This window comes from Oncorhynchus masou, chromosome 29, assembly GCF_036934945.1.
Source record: "Oncorhynchus masou masou isolate Uvic2021 chromosome 29, UVic_Omas_1.1, whole genome shotgun sequence".
Taxonomy (NCBI): domain Eukaryota; kingdom Metazoa; phylum Chordata; class Actinopteri; order Salmoniformes; family Salmonidae; genus Oncorhynchus; species Oncorhynchus masou.
The window spans coordinates 88,178,167-88,197,614 of NC_088240.1; the positions used below are offsets into that span (position 1 = coordinate 88,178,167).

The 19,448-nt window shown below is 41.1% G+C and overlaps 1 protein-coding gene across 1 annotated transcript in view; it reads left to right on the forward strand.

Moving 5' to 3' along the window:
• The first annotated feature begins 3,193 nt into the window (after positions 1 to 3,193).
• LOC135520921 (rap guanine nucleotide exchange factor 5-like) overlaps positions 3,194 to 19,448 on the forward strand; it is an 82,336-nt gene continuing 66,081 nt past the window's right edge. Inside the window, 1 exon segment of the mRNA XM_064946770.1 lies at positions 3,194 to 3,733. Within this exon segment, the coding sequence (XP_064802842.1) occupies positions 3,542 to 3,733 (192 nt within the window). The 5' untranslated portion in view covers positions 3,194 to 3,541.

Consider the following 19,448-nt stretch of genomic DNA (forward strand, 5'->3'; position numbering starts at 1 on the left):
AAGACAGGATTGGGTTGAGACACAAATCTGGGCAAGGGTACCAAAATATTGCTGCAGGATTGAAGGTTCCCAAGAACACAGTGGCCTCCATCATTGTTAAATGGAAGAAGTTTGAATCACCAAGACTCTTCCTAGAGCTGGCTGCCAGGCCAAACTGAGCAATCTGGGGAGAAGGGAATTGGTCAAGGAGGTGACCAAGAACCCGATGGTCACTCTGACAGAGCTCCAGAGTTCCTCTGTGGAGATGGGAGATGGACAACCACTCCTGCAACACTCCACCAATCAGGCCTTTATGGTAGAGAGGCCAGACGGAAGCCACTCCTCAGTAAAAGCACATGACAGCCCGCTTGGAGTTTACCAAAGGCCACCAAAAGACTCTTAGAACATGAGAATCAAGATTTTCTGGTCTGATGAAAACAAGATTGAACTCTTTGGCCTGAATGCCAAGCATCATGTCTGGAGGAAACCTGGCACCATCCCTACAGTGGTGGCAGCACCATGCTGTGGGGATGTTTTTCAGCGGCAGGGACTGGGAGACTCGCCAGGATCGAGGGAAAGATGAATGGAGCAAAGTACAGAAAGCTCTTTGATGAAAACCTGTTCCAGAGCGCTCAGGACCTCAGACTGGGGCGAAGGTTCACCTTCCAACAGGACAATGACCCTAAGCACACAGCCAAGACAACGCAGGAGTGGCTTTGTGACAAGTCTCTGAATGTCCTTGAGTGGCCCAGGCAGAGCCCGGACTTGAACCCGATCGAAAATCTCTGGAGAGACTTGCAGTTCAACACAAGAAAGACCATGACTGTGTCCCAAATGGCACCCTGTTGCCTGTATAGTACATACCCACAAACAGCTGGGATAGGGCCTTGTCAACACCTACATCTTTTGGACTGAGTGGATGATAGAGAGCCAACGAGGCTAAAAAGACTCGAGGGGGAATCTCTCTGATATGGTTAAGGTCTATGCTTTGGTTTGTTCACATTAGGAATGAGAGCACACCTTGCATTGCCCAGGTGACTGGACCCATATCCCCTTTTGTCTTGTACTGTACAGTCAGTGGGTGGTGGTGGTGGGCTATTCAGACCAGGAATAGACTGTGCTGGTACCAGAGAATTGTTTGTTTAATACACACCCTAGGTTGTGTAGCACAGCCAACAGAGGCAGAGATATGAATACACTACTGTAGCTCAATGCATGACATCTATAATGTCAAGGCTTGGTTGTTAAGATTCATGACCTCATTGACTTGCTTTGTGTTTCCGTTCATCATACAAAATGTGTAAGCACATCGTTTGAGACCGGGTTGAGAAGTTTTCTATGATAACAGGAAGAGGGGTAAAATGATATATAGACCATAGTGGTAAATGCATAATGTACGATAGGTAAAGCCCTGGCTTTCTTCAGGAGAAGAAATGTGTGTTAGAGAATGTCAGACATCAAATGTTTCCATCCCAAATGGCACCCTGTTTCCGATACAGCACACTTATTTTAACCAGAGCACTATGCTCCGGTCAAAAGTAGTGCACTACATAGGAAATATGGTGCCCTTTGGGACGGAAATATTTTCGATTAATATTATTAAGTGGATTAGAGATTAGAAGGTCACAAAGGTCATTCATCGTATGACTATAATTTCTGCACAGAAAATACATGTTTAATTGGACAAAGTGCATTAAAGAGGAAATGTAATTCTGGAGAAATAGGATTTCCTATTTATTTTTTGCACAGTTTCCTTATCATACATATTCCACATAGCAGCAGTACAGATAAAGGATCTTATAATTTGAGCCAATTTGCTACAGAAAGAAAATCATCCTGCAGCAACAGAAAAAAATGTGAATTACTATGTGGATTATGATGAATTAACATTTTTTAAGGGTGGATACATTTTTCGTAAGGGAAAATCAAGTGAAATAAGCTTTTTTTAACCTCAAATACACTATATGTTTAGTTCTCCTGCAACAGAGTGATCAAATTAAGATCCTACATCTGTATGTCATACAGTGTGAGTGATATTGTAATTGGCTTATATGATTATTATGTGGGCACTAAAGAAGTGACCCATCTTCTTCTGGTTCGGTGTCCCTTCCACGGGACGGTTGAACTAACATATGCTAATGCGATTAGCATGAGGTTGTAAGTATCAAGAACATTTCCCAGGACATAGACATATCTGATATTGGCAGAAAGCTTAAATTCTTGTTAATCTAACTGCAGTGTTCAATTTACATTAGTTATTACAGTGAAAGAACACCACGCTATTGTTTGAGGAGAGTGCTTAATTTTGAACAAGAAAAGCTATTAATAAACAAATTAGGCACATTTGGGCAGTCTTGATAAAAAATGTTGAACAGAAATGCAATGGTTAATTGGATAAGACTAAAACTTCGCACATACACTGCTGCCATCTAGTGGTCAATATCTAAATTGTACCTGGGCTAGAATAATACATTATGGCCTTTTTCTTGCATTTCAAAGATGATTGTACAAAAAAAAATACAAAAGAACTGTTGGCTTTTTCTTTGTATTATTCTTTATCAGATCTGTTGTGTTATTTTCTCCTACATCCCTTTCACATTTCTACACACTTCAAAGGGTTTCCTTTCAAATGATACCACAGAGCCTGAGCTACAGGCAGTTAGATTTGGGTGTGTCATTTTAGGCGTAAATTTTAAAAAAAAGTGGCGGATCTTTAAGAGATTTTCTAAGGCAATTAAATAAAAATTGAACGAGTACAATGGCAGACCAACCTGTGACAGACCACCCTGTGACAGCAGCACTGAACGTTCTATCAACTAAAATGTCTTGCTCTGTCGGTCATAGTTGGAAATTGAACCCAGATTCGTCCACTGTGTTTACCTCTGTGTTCTCTCAGGGGGTCCAAAACCCCCTACCTTCCCCTGTCTACCCCCCCCCCCCCCCCCAGTGTTCACCCACCCAGGCCCAGCCCACCTCAGACAGCATGGACAGGGGGAGGTAGAGATAGTTGAACTTCCTCTGCAGGGGCTGGTCTTGAGTGCTTTACCAGATGTTTCCTGATCCCCTCTCTCCCCACTCTCTCTCGCCCTCCCTCTCTCCATGTCTCTCCCCCTATCGCTCTCCCTCCCTCTCTTCCTTCCTTCCTTCCCTCCCCTCCCTCTCTCTCTTTCCCTCCCTCTCTCCCCTCCCTCCTTCCCCAGCAGTGAAAGGGAAGGGAAGGAGGCAGTAGCAGTCAGTACCTCTCTCCCTCTGGATCTAAGCATATAGAACAGAGGCACCTGGAGTCCTTGCTGTTTCACACCCCTCTCTATCTCTCGATTTCTGCATCTGCAGGCCAACCAGAGAGCCAGCCGGAGCTGTTGTTGGTGCTTCTACAGGGATCTGCTTTGGCTCAGTGAGAGGAGGCCGTAACTCACCTGCGCTCACAGACACACACACAGAGACAAACAGCCAGACAGACACACACTCAAGGTTTCCTGGCCCATCCCCCTCACACACACCTTTGGAGTGCACTGTGAGAGAGGAGGAGAGGAGTACACCGTGCTGGTTCTACTCTATAGTAATGTCGTGGGACTGTGGCCTGAAGTACATGTTCTCTGTGTCCCCGGCGCTGAAGCCGGGGGGTGTGTGTGCCCTGCACGACAAGGACGACCTGTCCCATCTGGAGATGGTCCAGAGACTGGCCAAGGACGGATGTCGCTTCCTCCAGAACCACAACAGCAGCAGCAAGGCCGCCCCGGAGAGGACAGCAGAGGTGAGAGACAACGTCACGCTGCATTCACAGAATATTAACACTGTGACAGAGCTAGAGAAATCATCTCACTCTCAGACACTGTGACAGAGTTAGTCTAGAGAAATCATCTCACTCTCAGACACTGTGACAGAGTTAGTCTAGAGAAATCATCTCACTCTCAGACACTGTGACAGAGTTAGTCTAGAGAAATCATCTCACTCTCAGACACTGTGACAGAGTTAGTCTAGAGAAATCATCACACACTCAGACACTGTGACAGAGTTAGTCTAGAGAAATCATCTCACTCTCAGACACTGTGACAGAGTTAGTCTAGAGAAATCATCTCACTCTCAGACACTGTGACAGAGTTAGTCTAGAGAAATCATCTCACTCTCAGACACTGTGACAGAGTTAGTCTAGAGAAATCATCACACTCTCAGACACTGTGACAGAGTTAGTCTAGAGAAATCATCACACACTCAAAGACTACACTCTTAGAAAAAAGGGTTCCAAAAGGGTTCTTTGCGGAGTGATAGGGTTCTACCAAGAACCGTTTTGATCAGAATAACCCTTTTGGAAAACCAGTGTTCTTTGTAAGGCAAAGGGTTCTACCTAGCACCTTTAACATCCTAAGAACCTTTTTTGGAAGAAATGGTTCTTTGGAAGGCAAGTAGGGTTTTACATAGAACCATATATAATAATTACTATTGCAGGGATATTTTCAGATGTTTGGATGTATTGTAATATCTGTATTTTGCATGTACATTTATTCATTTAGATTAACTTTAAGCTACACAATGATAAATAACATATCCTTTCTGTTGGATTTACTGCAGCCGTTACTGAGTATTCAATCTTCCCTAACCTGGCAGTCATTTTGAATACAGGTTGCAGGGGATTGACAATGTTGAATATCCTTACACTGGCTGGATTCCAGTAGGAATTACATATCACTTTGCAAGCCAGCATAATGTGACTTACAGGCCTGATGTGGCCTGTAAACCAAAAGATTCCTAACACCACTGTGTTAGAATATTATTAGGCCCTAAAATAAAGGCCTTGTGATATATGTTGAAATAAAATTGGCTGGTGTAACCATTTATAGGGGATTCTAGGAAGAACCGTCCACTCTCTCTAGAGTACCACTCCCTCTATAAGCACCACTCCCTCTAGAGTACCACTCCCTCTATAAGCACCACTCTCTCTAGAGAACCACTCTCTCTAGAGTACCACTCCCTCTATAAGCACCACTCCCTCTAGAGTACCACTCCCTCTATAAGCACCACTCTCTCTAGAGAACCACTCCCTCTAGAGTACCACTCCCTCTATAAGCACCACTCTCTCTAGAGAACCACTCCCTCTATAAGCACCGCTCCCTCTATAAGCACCACTCCCTCTAGAGCACCACTCCCTCTATAAGCACCACTCTCTCTAGAGCACCACTCCCTCTATAAGCACCACTCCCTCTATAAGCACCACTCTCTCTAAAGCACCACTCCCTCTATAAGCACCACTCCCTCTATAAGCTCCACTCCCTCTATAAGCACCACTCTCTCTAGAGAACCACTCCCTCTAGAGTACCACTCCCTCTATAAGCACCACTCTCTCTAGAGAACCACTCCCTCTATAAGCACCACTCCCTCTATAAGCACCACTCCCTCTAGAGCACCACTCCCTCTATAAGCACCACTCTCTCTAGAGCACCACTCCCTCTATAAGCACCACTCCCTCTATAAGCACCACTCTCTCTAGAGCACCACTCCCTCTATAAGCACCACTCCCTCTATAAGCTCCACTCCCTCTATAAGCACCACTCTCTCTAGAGTACCTCTCCCTCTATAGGCACCGCTCCCTCTATAAGCACCACTCTCTCTAGAGCACCACTCCCTCTATAAGCACCACTCTCTCTAGAGAACCACTCCCTCTATAAGCACCACTCCCTCTATAAGCACCACTCCCTCTAGAGCACCACTCCCTCTATAAGCACCACTCTCTCTAGAGCACCACTCCCTCTATAAGCACCACTCCCTCTATAAGCACCACTCTCTCTAGAGCACCACTCCCTCTATAAGCACCACTCCCTCTATAAGCTCCACTCCCTCTATAAGCACCACTCTCTCTAGAGTACCTCTCCCTCTATAGGCACCGCTCCATCTATAAGCACCACTCTCTCTAGAGCACCACTCCCTCTAGAGCACCACTCCCTCTAGTGTACCACTCCCTCTATAAGCACCACTCCCTCTAGAGCACCACTCTCTCTAGAGCACCACTCTCTCTAGAGCACCAGTCCCTCTATAAGCACCACTCCCTCTTGAGCACCACTCCCTCTAGATCACCACTCCCTCTATAAGCACCACTCTCTCTAGAGCACCACTCCCTCTATAAGCACCACTCCCTCTATAAGCACCACTCCCTTTAGAGCACCACTCACTCTATAAGCACCACTCCCTCTAGAGCACCTCCCGGCCTACTCAGCTGTTCACCTGAAGCACCACTCCCTCTATAAGCACCACTCCCTCTATAAGCACCACTCCCTCTATAAGCACCACTCCCTCTATAAGCAGCACTCCCTCTAGAGCACCCCTCTCTCTAGAGCACCACTCCCTCTATAAGCACCACTCCCTCTAGAGCCAACCATTCATCCAAATGATCTTAACTTGTCATCTGGTATTATTGGATGGTTCATGTCCGGTAATGCCTCTGCCCGGAGGATCTCTCCAGGAACAGGGTTGGAGTGAAAACCTCCTGGAGGGTATCTCTCCAGGAACAGGGTTGGAGTGGAAACCTCCTGGAGGGTATCTCTCCAGGAACAGGGTTGGAGTGAAAACGTCCAGGAGGGTATCTCTCCAGGAACAGGGTTGGAGTGGAAACCTCCAGGAGGGCATCTCCAGGAACAGGGTTGGAGTGGAAACCTCCTGGAGGGTATCTCTCCAGGAACAGGGTTGGAGTGAAAACCTCCTGGAGGGTATCTCTCCAGGAACAGGGTTGGAGTGAAAACGTCCAGGAGAGTATCTCTCCAGGAACAGGGTTGGAGTGGAAACCTCCAGGAGGGCATCTCCAGGAACAGGGTTGGAGTGGAAACCTCCTGGAGGGTATCTCTCCAGGAACAGGGTTGGAGTGAAAATGTCCAGGAGGGTATCTCTCCAGGAACAGGGTTGGAGTGGAAACCTCCAGAAGGGCATCTCCAGGAACAGGGTTGGAGAACCCTGCCCTAGTGAACCAAGCCTATTGCCTGCCCACTTGTTATTCTGAGAACTAGAAGGATCTAGAGGGGAGTATTATTAAGTCCTACGTAACACCCCATTCAGTTACCTTGGAATACACCTACTGTAAGAGCTATATGGCAAATGATTGACAAACCTCTAGCTAGCTACTGTGACTGCCTTATTAACCTGTTAAAAACAAATGAGATTCATTTTGTTCCTAACTACCGTATACTTAGAACCATCATAATGTCAATACCGTTAACCGAATCCAGTGTTATTGGGTGGTTAAGAGCGCTCACTCTATTTTGTGTCAAAATCCAACAGCCTATTAGAACACTTGAGAGGAGGTGGTGTTCTGATTGGCTAGCTCTGTGTAGGGTGAAGTTGCCCCTAGATGCTGATCTCAGGAAAATGTAGCATTTTGCCCACTCATGGTTAAGGTCAGGACTGGGGGAGCAAAGCTGATCCTAGGTCTGTACCTCGAACCACCCTGGAGCGCTGAGTCCATGATGGCCTCAGTTCTCCCCTTCCTGCCTGGCCAGCTGTGTTTCTATCTGTGCAGCAGAACGACACAGCAACAATGGCAGGAAGAGCTGACGTAAGTTCCACAGGCCCCTGGCGGGCCCCACCGTGGGCTGGCCCCACCGTGGGCTGGCCCCTCAGTCTCCCCACCATGCCAAGACATTGTGTTGGTTTCAGGGTGGATTTCAATGCTGCAGGTCCCTGACCTTTTCTCTAAAACACTGGGGATGAGTCCCTAACTGCACCTGTTTCCCCTTTATAGTGCACTACGATTGACCAGAGCCCTATGGACCCTGGTCAAAGTACTGTAGGTCACTATATAGGGATCCATTTGGGACACAGCCTGGAGCAGGGTTGGTTACTGTAACCCTGCTTGTCATAATTCACCACAATGAACGTGACTCTACTGTACACCGTAGCATGGCCTTAAATGCCATCTTAGATGTGATAACAACACCTCCTTGTCATTGTGTGTTCTTTCAGTAAATGTCACCTTCTTATTCAATAGGACTAACTCTTCTATGTCAAGTGGGTGTCTCAAGTAGGGCTGTGCCCTCAAACCTATTTTTATTTTCAACCTTTTTAATATAGCCAACATCAAAAGAAAGGAGAACATGTTTTGTTTTGTTGGTGGGATCTGAGTATGACCAAGAGGCAAAGATCTGAGTTGGTTTATGTCATTGAAAATAAGAATTTGTTCGGACTTGCCTAGTTAAATCAAATAAAAAGTGATGTGATGCTTCTTGAAAACTTTACAGCTTGACTAATACTTAAAGGAAAATACCACTCAAAAGATGTTTTTATTACCGGATCTGTCTTGAATGTGGTCTGAATGCTAAAGCAACATGTTCTGAGATGCAGGTAGAAAAACATTTCCTTCATGAAGAATAATAATGTATTCTACACCTCTTCTAGTCTGTTACCGTTGTCGTTCTATGCCTGGCATTTTCAGGGGCAGCTGTGTACTCTGTGTATACTCGTATTGCTACCTCTAACGCCGTTGTAATCTATAGCACCTACATAGAACATGCACTTGGTGAGCATTTTTCATTCCTCGCTTACCAGGACAAATCCATTTTGAACACAGAGATAACTCTGCACAGTAAAGTACATACAGTATCTTAGCACTAAAGCCAGTGTCCTACATGTTGTTGTGAATGGGTGATTTTTCAAGTCTGCCAGCACAGCATAATGTATGGTACTGATTATGAGACTTGTCATCTTCACTGGGAAGCCTGTGTTGATATGGAAGGTTATTGCTGCCTGGTCGTAAATATTCCACAAGCTTATGGTTCCCTATGTTAGATCGCTCCTATGTTTCCCTATGTTAGATAGCTCCTATGTTTCCCTGTGTTAGATAGCTCCTATGTTTCCCTGTGTTAGATAGCTCCTATGTTTCCCTGTGTTAGATAGCTCCTATGTTTCCCTGTGTTAGATAGCTCCTATGTTTCCCTGTGTTAGATAGCTCCTATGTTTCCCTGTGTTAGATAGCTCCTATGTTTCCCTATGTTAGATAGCTCCTATGTTTCCCTATGTTAGATAGCTCCTATGTTTCCCTATGTTAGATAGCTCCTATGTTTCCCTATGTTAGATAGCTCCTATGTTTCCCTATGTTAGATAGCTCCTATGTTTCCCTATGTTAGATGGCTCCTATGTTTCCCTATGTGAGATAGCTCCTATGTTTCCCTATGTGAGATGGCTCCTATGTTTCCCTGTGTTAGATAGCTCCTATGTTTCCCTGTGTTAGATAGCTCCTATGTTTCCCTATGTTAGATAACTCCTATGTTTCCCTATAGCTTTCCCTGTGTTAGATAGCCTATGTTTCCCTATGTTAGATAGCTCCTATGTTTCCCTATGTTAGATAGCTCCTATGTTTCCCTATGTTAGATAGCTCCTATGTTTCCCTATGTGAGATGGCTCCTATGCTACATAGCTCCTATGTTTCCCTATGTTAGATAGCTCCTATGTTTCCCTGTGTTAGATAGCTCCTATGTTTCCCTGTGTTAGATAGCTCCTATGTTTCCCTATGCTAGATAGCTCCTATGTTTCCCTGTGTTAGATAGCTCCTATGTTTCCCTGTGTTAGATAGCTCCTATGGTTCCCTGTGTTAGATAGCTCCTATGTTTCCCTGTGTTAGATAGCTCCTATGTTTCCCTATGTTAGATAGCTCCTATGTTTCCCTAAAGGAACAGTGGATCAATGTTTTGATCATCCAACACAGTCTTCTTTGTTTTCCTGTTAATTGTATACTTGTCCACTTGCAGAACAGAACACTTTGAGATAATGTGCAGATGTCATGTTTATCTATTTTCATCAGATGTTTCAGAGCCAATTCCTAGAGAAGGACTGGAGGTTAACAGCCTAAGCAGGAATTTGAGTAACTCACTTCTGGATAGTAACCCAGGCAGACTTGTGTCACATCACATCAGTAAAAACCACTTCTTCTACAGACCTCTGATGTAAACACTTGTCAGTGAGAGAGAGAAGTATATGTGTGTCTGTGTTCTATCAAGACCCTGGAGGTCCTGCTGAGGACTTCATAGCGAACATGTTGATCTGCCCCAGCCGTGGTCACACAGAGACTGCCAACACATCCCTTACACCTGCACAGCGCCTCTGAACAGGGAAACAGCGTCTGGAGTGTTTACATTTAGAAAGCTGTTACAACCCTGACTTAAAATGTTAAGTGGTATCAACTTATCAAATGTACGTTTTATCAGCTCAACTTGATTTCTTCGGATTTGACATAACTTAACATTTCGAAGCAGTCATTTTTTACATTTGAAATAACTAAAGCAAGCCAACAGAGGGAGCTTCACTGCTTAGCCACAGTGGTGGGTTAGGAGTTCAGCCAAACTGGACGTGACCAATCAGGGTCTAAGGGATGGATAGCGTTTCTCCTCCACAGTGTTTATGTTAGGAAACATTCTAGTGGTACTGGAGGTCACCTCCACCACTTCTACAGGAACACTGTGTCCCAGAGAGAGAGAGAGAGAGGAGAGAGGAGAGAGAGAGTTGCACTCTGCCTCATTAAAAGCATCCAGTCTGGAGTGGAGGCCAGTGCCATTGTTTATAGATGGACACTTGTGGTCACAAAGGCCAGCCCATCCACAGAGTAGCACGGGAGCTGCAAAGACGTGATCAATAACTGCTTGGCGGGGGGGGGACACTCTGATTTCTGATTCTACTCCCGAGTTTGGTTTACTGTTCAAGGTGCCATAGCACGAAATACAGTATCTATCTTTAAGGTTGTTTTTTTTTAGAGCAGGGGTTCTCAAACGTTTTGGGGCCAGGGACCCCTTTAGTGATTGCAAATTCTTCAAGAAGCATTGCCTGATGTGAACCCTGCCTCCAACAAAAGAGATCTCAGAAGACTGTTGTTGACCTGCATAGAGCTGGAAAGGGTTACAAAAGTATCTCTAAAAGCCTTGATGCTCATCAGTCCATCAGTCCACAGTAACGTGACACGTCATGCACTGCCACTGCTGTGGATCAGTGGATAATCTAATGATGTTAAATACTGTACAACCTATGGTGGGAAACGTACATGAGGTGACATCCCCATGTAGGTTTCAGATGAAGTAAGCCTTGTCCGAGCCAGAATGCCCCATAGGGACAGGAGCCCCTGTTTCTGTAGCGTGCAGTACCTTGATGTAAACCCCCTGTACAGGGCACTAGTCTGTCACAGCCCCTGTACAGGGCACTAGTCTGTCACAGCCCCTGTATAGGGCACTAGTCTTTCACAGCCCCTGTCACAGGGTTCATAGAAAGCAGCTGTGTTGTTAAACTTTCAACATGGTGTGAAGCAGGATGCCGAGAAGCACAGCCCTCAGATTCTGGGAAACTGTTATGTTCTGCAAATCCCACCTTGACTCACTGTCTGCATCCCAAATGGCACCATATTCCCTACATAGTGTACTGCTTGTCACCAAAGCCCCTATGGGCCCTGATCAAAAGTAATGCACTATATAGGGAATAGGGTGCCCGTTGGGACACAGTCACTGTACTGTGTAAGGAACTTCCAATAACATTACCATTAATGGTCTTTATGGATACGCATGAAAAAGTCCCTCCCTGTAAGCTCTGCGTCAGAGACGGCAGCCTTTCCCTATACAGTGCGCTCCCTTTGACGAGGGGAGACGAGGGGAGACGAGGGGAGACGAGGGGAGATGGGCAGCCTTTCCCTATACAGTGCACTCCCTTTGACGAGGGGAGACGAGGGGAGACGAGGGGAGACGAGGGGAGATGGGCTGCAGCCTTTCCCTATACAGTGCACTCCTTTGACGAGGGGAGACGAGGGGAGACGAGGGGAGATGGGCTGCCTTTCCATGATTCACTGCCTTTCCCTGATACAGTGCACTCCCTTTGACGAGGGGAGACGAGGGGAGACGAGGGGGGAGATGGGCAGCCTTTCCCTATACAGTGCACTCCCTTTGACGAGGGGAGACGAGGGGAGACGAGGGGAGACGAGGGGAGACGAGGGGAGATGGGCAGCCTTTCCCTATACAGTGCACTCCCTTTGACGAGGGGAGACGAGGGGAGACGAGGGGAGATGGGCTGCCTTTCCCTATACAGTGCACTCCCTTTGACGAGGGGAGACGGGGGGAGATGGGCAGCCTTTCCCTATACAGTGCACTCCCTTTGACAAGGGGAGACGAGGGGAGACGAGGGGAGACGAGGGGAGATGGGCTGCCTTTTGGGAGTCCAGATCTGATCGTGTGGTTTTTGTACTGCCTGTGTTGGGGAAAGTGCTCTGCTCATTGATGGACAGCTTTTTACTTATGTGGATGTGCATTAGTTTGTGTGTGTGTGTGTGTGTGTGTGTGTGTGTGTGTGTGTGTGTGTGTGTGTGTGTGTGTGTGTGTGTGTGTGTGTGTGTGTGTGTGTGTGTGTGTGTGTGTGTGTGTGTGTGTGTGTGTGTGTGTGTGTGTGTGTGTGTGGGATCAGTTGAAGTGTGTCAGGAAGTGGTGCCGTGCTGAAGGTCCCTGGATGCCTCAGTGCAATAGTCAATTAGAGCAGAAAACTGCGGCCACTTCCAGCCTGTCTGCCTGCCTAATGGCATGCAGAGGCTCGTGTGTGTGTGTGTGTGTGTGTGTGTATGTGTGTGTATGTGTGTGTGTGTAGCATGCAGTAGACTCCTCATTATGTAACACTAAGTACTCCAGTCCAGATCCAGCAGTGTCAATCATTCAACGGGCACCAATTATGCCAGTTACAGACATGATTAGAATGTGCATGGCCTACTGTACTTCATCAGCTATTAATATACTGTATTCTCCCACCCATTAATCTACTGTACTCTACCACCTATTAATCTACTGTACTCTACCATCTATTAATCTACTGTACTCCACCATCTAGTAATATAATGTACTCTACCATCTATTAATCTATTGTACTCTACTACACATTAATCTACTGTACTCTACTATCTATTAATCTACTGTACTCTACCATCTAGTAATATACTGTACTCTACCATCTATTCATCTACTGTACTCTACCATCTATTAATATACTGTACTCTACCATCTATTCATCTACTGTACTCTACCATCTATTAATCTACTGTACTCTACCACCTATTAATCTACTGTACTCTACCATCTATTCATCTACTGTACTCTACCATCTATTAATCTACTGTACTCTACCACCTATTAATCTACTGTACTCCATCACCTATTCATCTACTGTACTCTACCATCTAGTAATATACAGTACTCTACCATATATTAATCTATTGTACTCTACTACACATTAATCTACTGTATTCTACCATCTATTAATCTACTGTACTCTACCATCTATTAATCTATTGTACTCTACTACACATTAATCTATTGTATTCTACCATCTATTAATCTACTGTACTCTACCATCTAGTAATCTACTGTACTCTACCATCTATTCATCTACTGTACTCCATCACCTATTAATCTACTGTACTCTACCATCTAGTAATATACTGTACTCTACCACCTATTAATCTACTGTACTCTACCATCTAGTAATATAATGTACTCTACCATCTATTAATCTATTGTACTCTACTACACATTAATCTACTGTATTCTACCATCTATTAATCTACTGTACTCTACCATCTAGTAATTTACTGTACTCTACCATCTATTCATCTACTGTACTCTACCATCTAGTAATATACTGTACTCTACCATCTATTAATCTACTGTACTCCACCATCTAGTAATATACTGTACTCTACCATCTATTAATCTATTGTACTCTACTACACATTAATCTACTGTATTCTACCATATATTAATCTACTGTACTCTACCACCTATTAATCTACTGTACTCTACCATCTATTCATCTACTGTACTCCATCACCTATTCATCTACTGTACTCTACCATCTAGTAATGTACTGTACTCTACCATCTAGTAATATACAGTACTCTACCATCTATTAATCTATTGTACTCTACTACACATTAATCTACTGTATTCTACCATCTATTAATCTACTGTACTCTACCATCTATTAATCTATTGTACTCTACTACACATTAATCTATTGTATTCTACCATCTATTAATCTACTGTACTCTACCATCTAGTAATATACTGTACTCTACCATCTAGTAATATACTGTACTCTACCATCTATTAATCTACTGTACTCTATCATCTATTAATCTACTGTACTCTACCATCTATTCATCTACTGTACTCCATCACCTATTAATCTACTGTACTCTACCATCCATTAATGTACTGTACTCTACCATCTATTAATCTATTGTACTCTACCATCTATTAATCTACTGTACTCTACCATCTATTAATCTACTGTACTCTACCATCTATTAATGTACTGTACTCTACCATCTATTCATCTACTGTACTCCATCACCTATTAATCTACTGTACTCTACCATCCATTAATGTACTGTACTCTACCATCTATTAATCTACTGTACTCTACCATCTATTAATCTACTGTACTCTACCATCTATTAATGTACTGTACTCTACCATCTATTAATCTATTGTACTCTACTACACATTAATCTACTGTATTCTACCATCTAGTAATCTATTGTACTCTACCATCTATTAATCTACTGTACTCTACCATCTATTCATCTACTGTACTCTACTACACATTAATCTACTGTATTCTACCATCTATTAATCTACTGTACTCTACCATCTATTCATCTACTGTACTCCATCACCTATAAATCTACTGTACTCTACCATCTAGTAATATACTGTACTCTACCATCTAGTAATATACTGTACTCTATCATCTATTAATCTATTCTACTCAACTACACATTAATCTACTGTATTCTACCATCTATTAATCTACTGTACTCTACCATCTAGTAATATACAGTACTCTACCATCTATTAATCTATTGTACTCTACTACACATTAATCTACTGTATTCTACCATCTATTAATCTACTGTACTCTACCATATATTAATCTATTGTACTCTACCATCATTAATCTATTGTATTCTACCATCTATTAATCTACTGTACTCTACCATCTAGTAATATACTGTACTCTACCATCTAGTAATATACTGTACTCTACCATCTATTAATCTACTGTACTCTACCATCTATTCATCTACTGTACTCCATCACCTATTAATCTACTGTACTCTACCATCCATTAATGTACTGTACTCTACCATCTATTAATCTATTGTACTCTACCATCTATTAATCTACTGTACTCTACCATCTATTAATCTACTGTACTCTACCATCTATTAATGTACTGTACTCTACCATCTATTCATCTACTGTACTCCATCACCTATTAATCTACTGTACTCTACCATCCATTAATGTACTGTACTCTACCATCTATTAATCTACTGTACTCTACCATCTATTAATCTACTGTACTCTACCATCTATTAATGTACTGTACTCTACCATCTATTAATCTATTGTACTCTACTACACATTAATCTACTGTATTCTACCATCTAGTAATCTATTGTACTCTACCATCTATTAATCTACTGTACTCTACCATCTATTCATCTACTGCACTCTACTACACATTAATCTACTGTATTCTACCATCTATTAATCTACTGTACTCTACCATCTATTCATCTACTGTACTCCATCACCTATAAATCTACTGTACTCTACCATCTAGTAATATACTGTACTCTACCATCTAGTAATATACTGTACTCTATCATCTATTAATCTATTGTACTCAACTACACATTAATCTACTGTATTCTACCATCTATTAATCTACTGTACTCTACCATCTAGTAATATACTGTACTCTACCATCTATTCATCTACTGTACTCTACCATCTAGTAATATACTGTACTCTACCATATATTAATCTATTGTACTCTACTACACATTAATCTACTGTACTCTACCACCTATTAATCTTCTGTACTCTACCACCTATTAATCTACTGTACTCTACCATCTATTAATGTACTGTACTCTACAATCTAGTAATCTACTGTACTCTACCATATATTAATCTATTGTACTCTACTACACATTAATCTACTGTACTCTACCATCTAGTAATCTATTGTACTCTACCATCTATTAATCTACTGTACTCTACCATCTATTCATCTACTGTACTCTACTACACATTAATCTACTGTATTCTACCATCTATTAATCTACTGTACTCTACCATCTATTCATCTACTGTACTCCATCACCTATAAATCTACTGTACTCTACCATCTAGTAATATACTGTACTCTACCATCTAGTAATATACTGTACTCTATCATCTATTAATCTATTGTACTCAACTACACATTAATCTACTGTATTCTACCATCTATTAATCTACTGTACTCTACCATCTAGTAATATACTGTACTCTACCATCTATTCATCTACTGTACTCTACCATCTAGTAATATACTGTACTCTACCATATATTAATCTATTGTACTCTACTACACATTAATCTACTGTACTCTACCACCTATTAATCTTCTGTACTCTACCACCTATTAATCTACTGTACTCTACCATCTATTAATGTACTGTACTCTACAATCTAGTAATCTACTGTACTCTACCATCTATTAATCTATTGTACTCTACTACACACTAATCTACTGTACTCTACCATCTAGTAATATACTGTACTCTACAATCTAGTAATCTACTGTACTCTACCATCTATTAATCTATTGTACTCTACTACACATTAATCTACTGTATTCTACCATATATGAATCTACTGTACTCTACCATCTATTAATCTATTGTACTCTACTACACATTAATCTACTGTTTTCTACCATCTATTAATCTACTGTACTCTACCATCTAGTAATATACTGTACTCTACCATCTAGTAATATACTGTACTCTACCATCTATTAATCTACTGTACTCTACCACCTATTAATCTACTGTACTCTACCATCTATTAACCTACTGTACTCTACCATCTATTAATCTACTGTACTCTACCATCTAGTAATCTACTGTACTCTACCATCTATTAATCTACTGTACTCTACCATCTATTAATCTACTGTACTCTACTATCTATTAATCTATTGTACTCTACTACGTATTAATCTACTGTACTCTACTATCTATTAATCTATTGTACTCTACCACCTATTAATCTACTGTACTCTACCATCTATTAATCTACTGTACTCTACTATCTATTAATCTATTGTACTCTACCACCTATTAATCTACTGTACTCTACCATCTATTAATCTACTGTACTCTACTATCTATTAATCTATTGTACTCTACTACGTATTAATCTACTGTACTCTACTATCTATTAATCTATTGTACTCTAACACCTATTAATCTACTGTACTCTACCATCTATTAATCTACTGTACTCTACTATCTATTAATCTATTGTACTCTACTACGTATTAATCTACTGTACTCTACTATCTATTTATCTATTGTACTCTACCACCTATTAATCTACTGTACTCTACTATCTATTAATCTACTGTACTCTACTATCTATTAATCTACTGTACTCTACCACGTATTAATCTACTGTACTCTACTATCTATTAATCTATTGTACTCTACCATCTATTAATCTACTGTACTCTACTATCTATTAATCTATTGTACTCTACCACCTATTAATCTACTGTACTCTACTATCTATTAATCTACTGTACTCTACTATCTATTAATCTACTGTACTCTACCACCTATTAATCTACTGTACTCTACTACGTATTAATCTACTGTACTCTACTATCTATTAATCTATTGTACTCTACCACCTATTAATCTACTGTACTCTACTATCTATTAATCTATTGTACTCTACCACCTATTAATCTACTGTACTCTACTATCTATTAATCTACTGTACTCTACTATCTATTAATCTATTGTACTCTACCACCTATTAATCTACTGTACTCTACTATCTATTAATCTACTGTACTCTACTATCTATTAATCTATTGTACTCTACTACGTATTAATCTACTGTACTCTACCATCTATTAATCTATTGTACTCTACCATCTATTAATCTACTGTACTCTACTATCTATTAATCTATTGTACTCTACCACCTATTAATCTACTGTACTCTACTATCTATTAATCTACTGTACTCTACTATCTATTAATCTACTGTACTCTACCACCTATTAATCTACTGTACTCTACCATACGTATTAATCTACTGTACTCTACTATCTATTAATCTATTGTACTCTACCACCTATTAATCTACTGTACTCTACTATCTATTAATCTATTGTACTCTACCACCTATTAATCTACTGTACTCTACTATCTATTAATCTACTGTACTCTACTATCTATTAATCTATTGTACTCTACCACCTATTAATCTACTGTACTCTACTATCTATTAATCTATTGTACTCTACCACCTATTAATCTACTGTACTCTACTATCTATTAATCTATTGTACTCTACCACCTATTAATCTACTGTACTCTACTACGCTATTAATCTACTGTACTCTACTATCTATTAATCTACTGTACTCTACCACCTATTAATCTACTGTACTCTACTATCTATTAATCTATTGTACTCTACCATATATTAATCTACTGTACTCTACCACCTATTAATCTACTGTACTCTACCATCTATTAATATACTGTACTCTACTATCTATTAATCTATTGTACTCTACCACCTATTAATCTACTGTACTCTACTATCTATTAATCTATTGTACTCTACCATCTATTAATCTACTGTACTCTACCATCTATTAATCTATTGTACTCTACCACCTATTAATCTACTGTACTCTACTATCTATTCATCTATTGTACTCTACCATCTATTAATCTACTGTACTCTACTATCTATTAATCTATTGTACTCTACCACCTATTAATCTATTGTACTCTACCACCTATTAATCTACTGTACTCTACTATCTATTCATCTATTGTACTCTACCATCTATTAATCTACTGTACTCTACTATCTATTAATCTATTGTACTCTACCACCTATTAATCTATTGTACTCTACCACCTATTAATCTTCTGTACTCTACCACCTATTAATCTACTGTACTCTACCATCTATTAATGTACTGTACTCTACAATCTAGTAATCTACTGTACTCTACCATCTATTAATCTATTGTACTCTACTACACATTAATCTACTGTACTCTACCATCTAGTAATATACTGTACTCTACAATCTAGTAATCTACTGTACTCTACCATCTATTAATCTATTGTACTCTACTACACATTAATCTACTGTATTCTACCATATATGAATCTACTGTACTCTACCATCTATTAATCTATTGTACTCTACTACACATTAATCTACTGTTTTCTACCATCTATTAATCTACTGTACTCTACCATCTAGTAATATACTGTACTCTACCATCTAGTAATATACTGTACTCTACCATCTATTAATCTACTGTACTCTACCACCTATTAATCTACTGTACTCTACCATCTATTAACCTACTGTACTCTACCA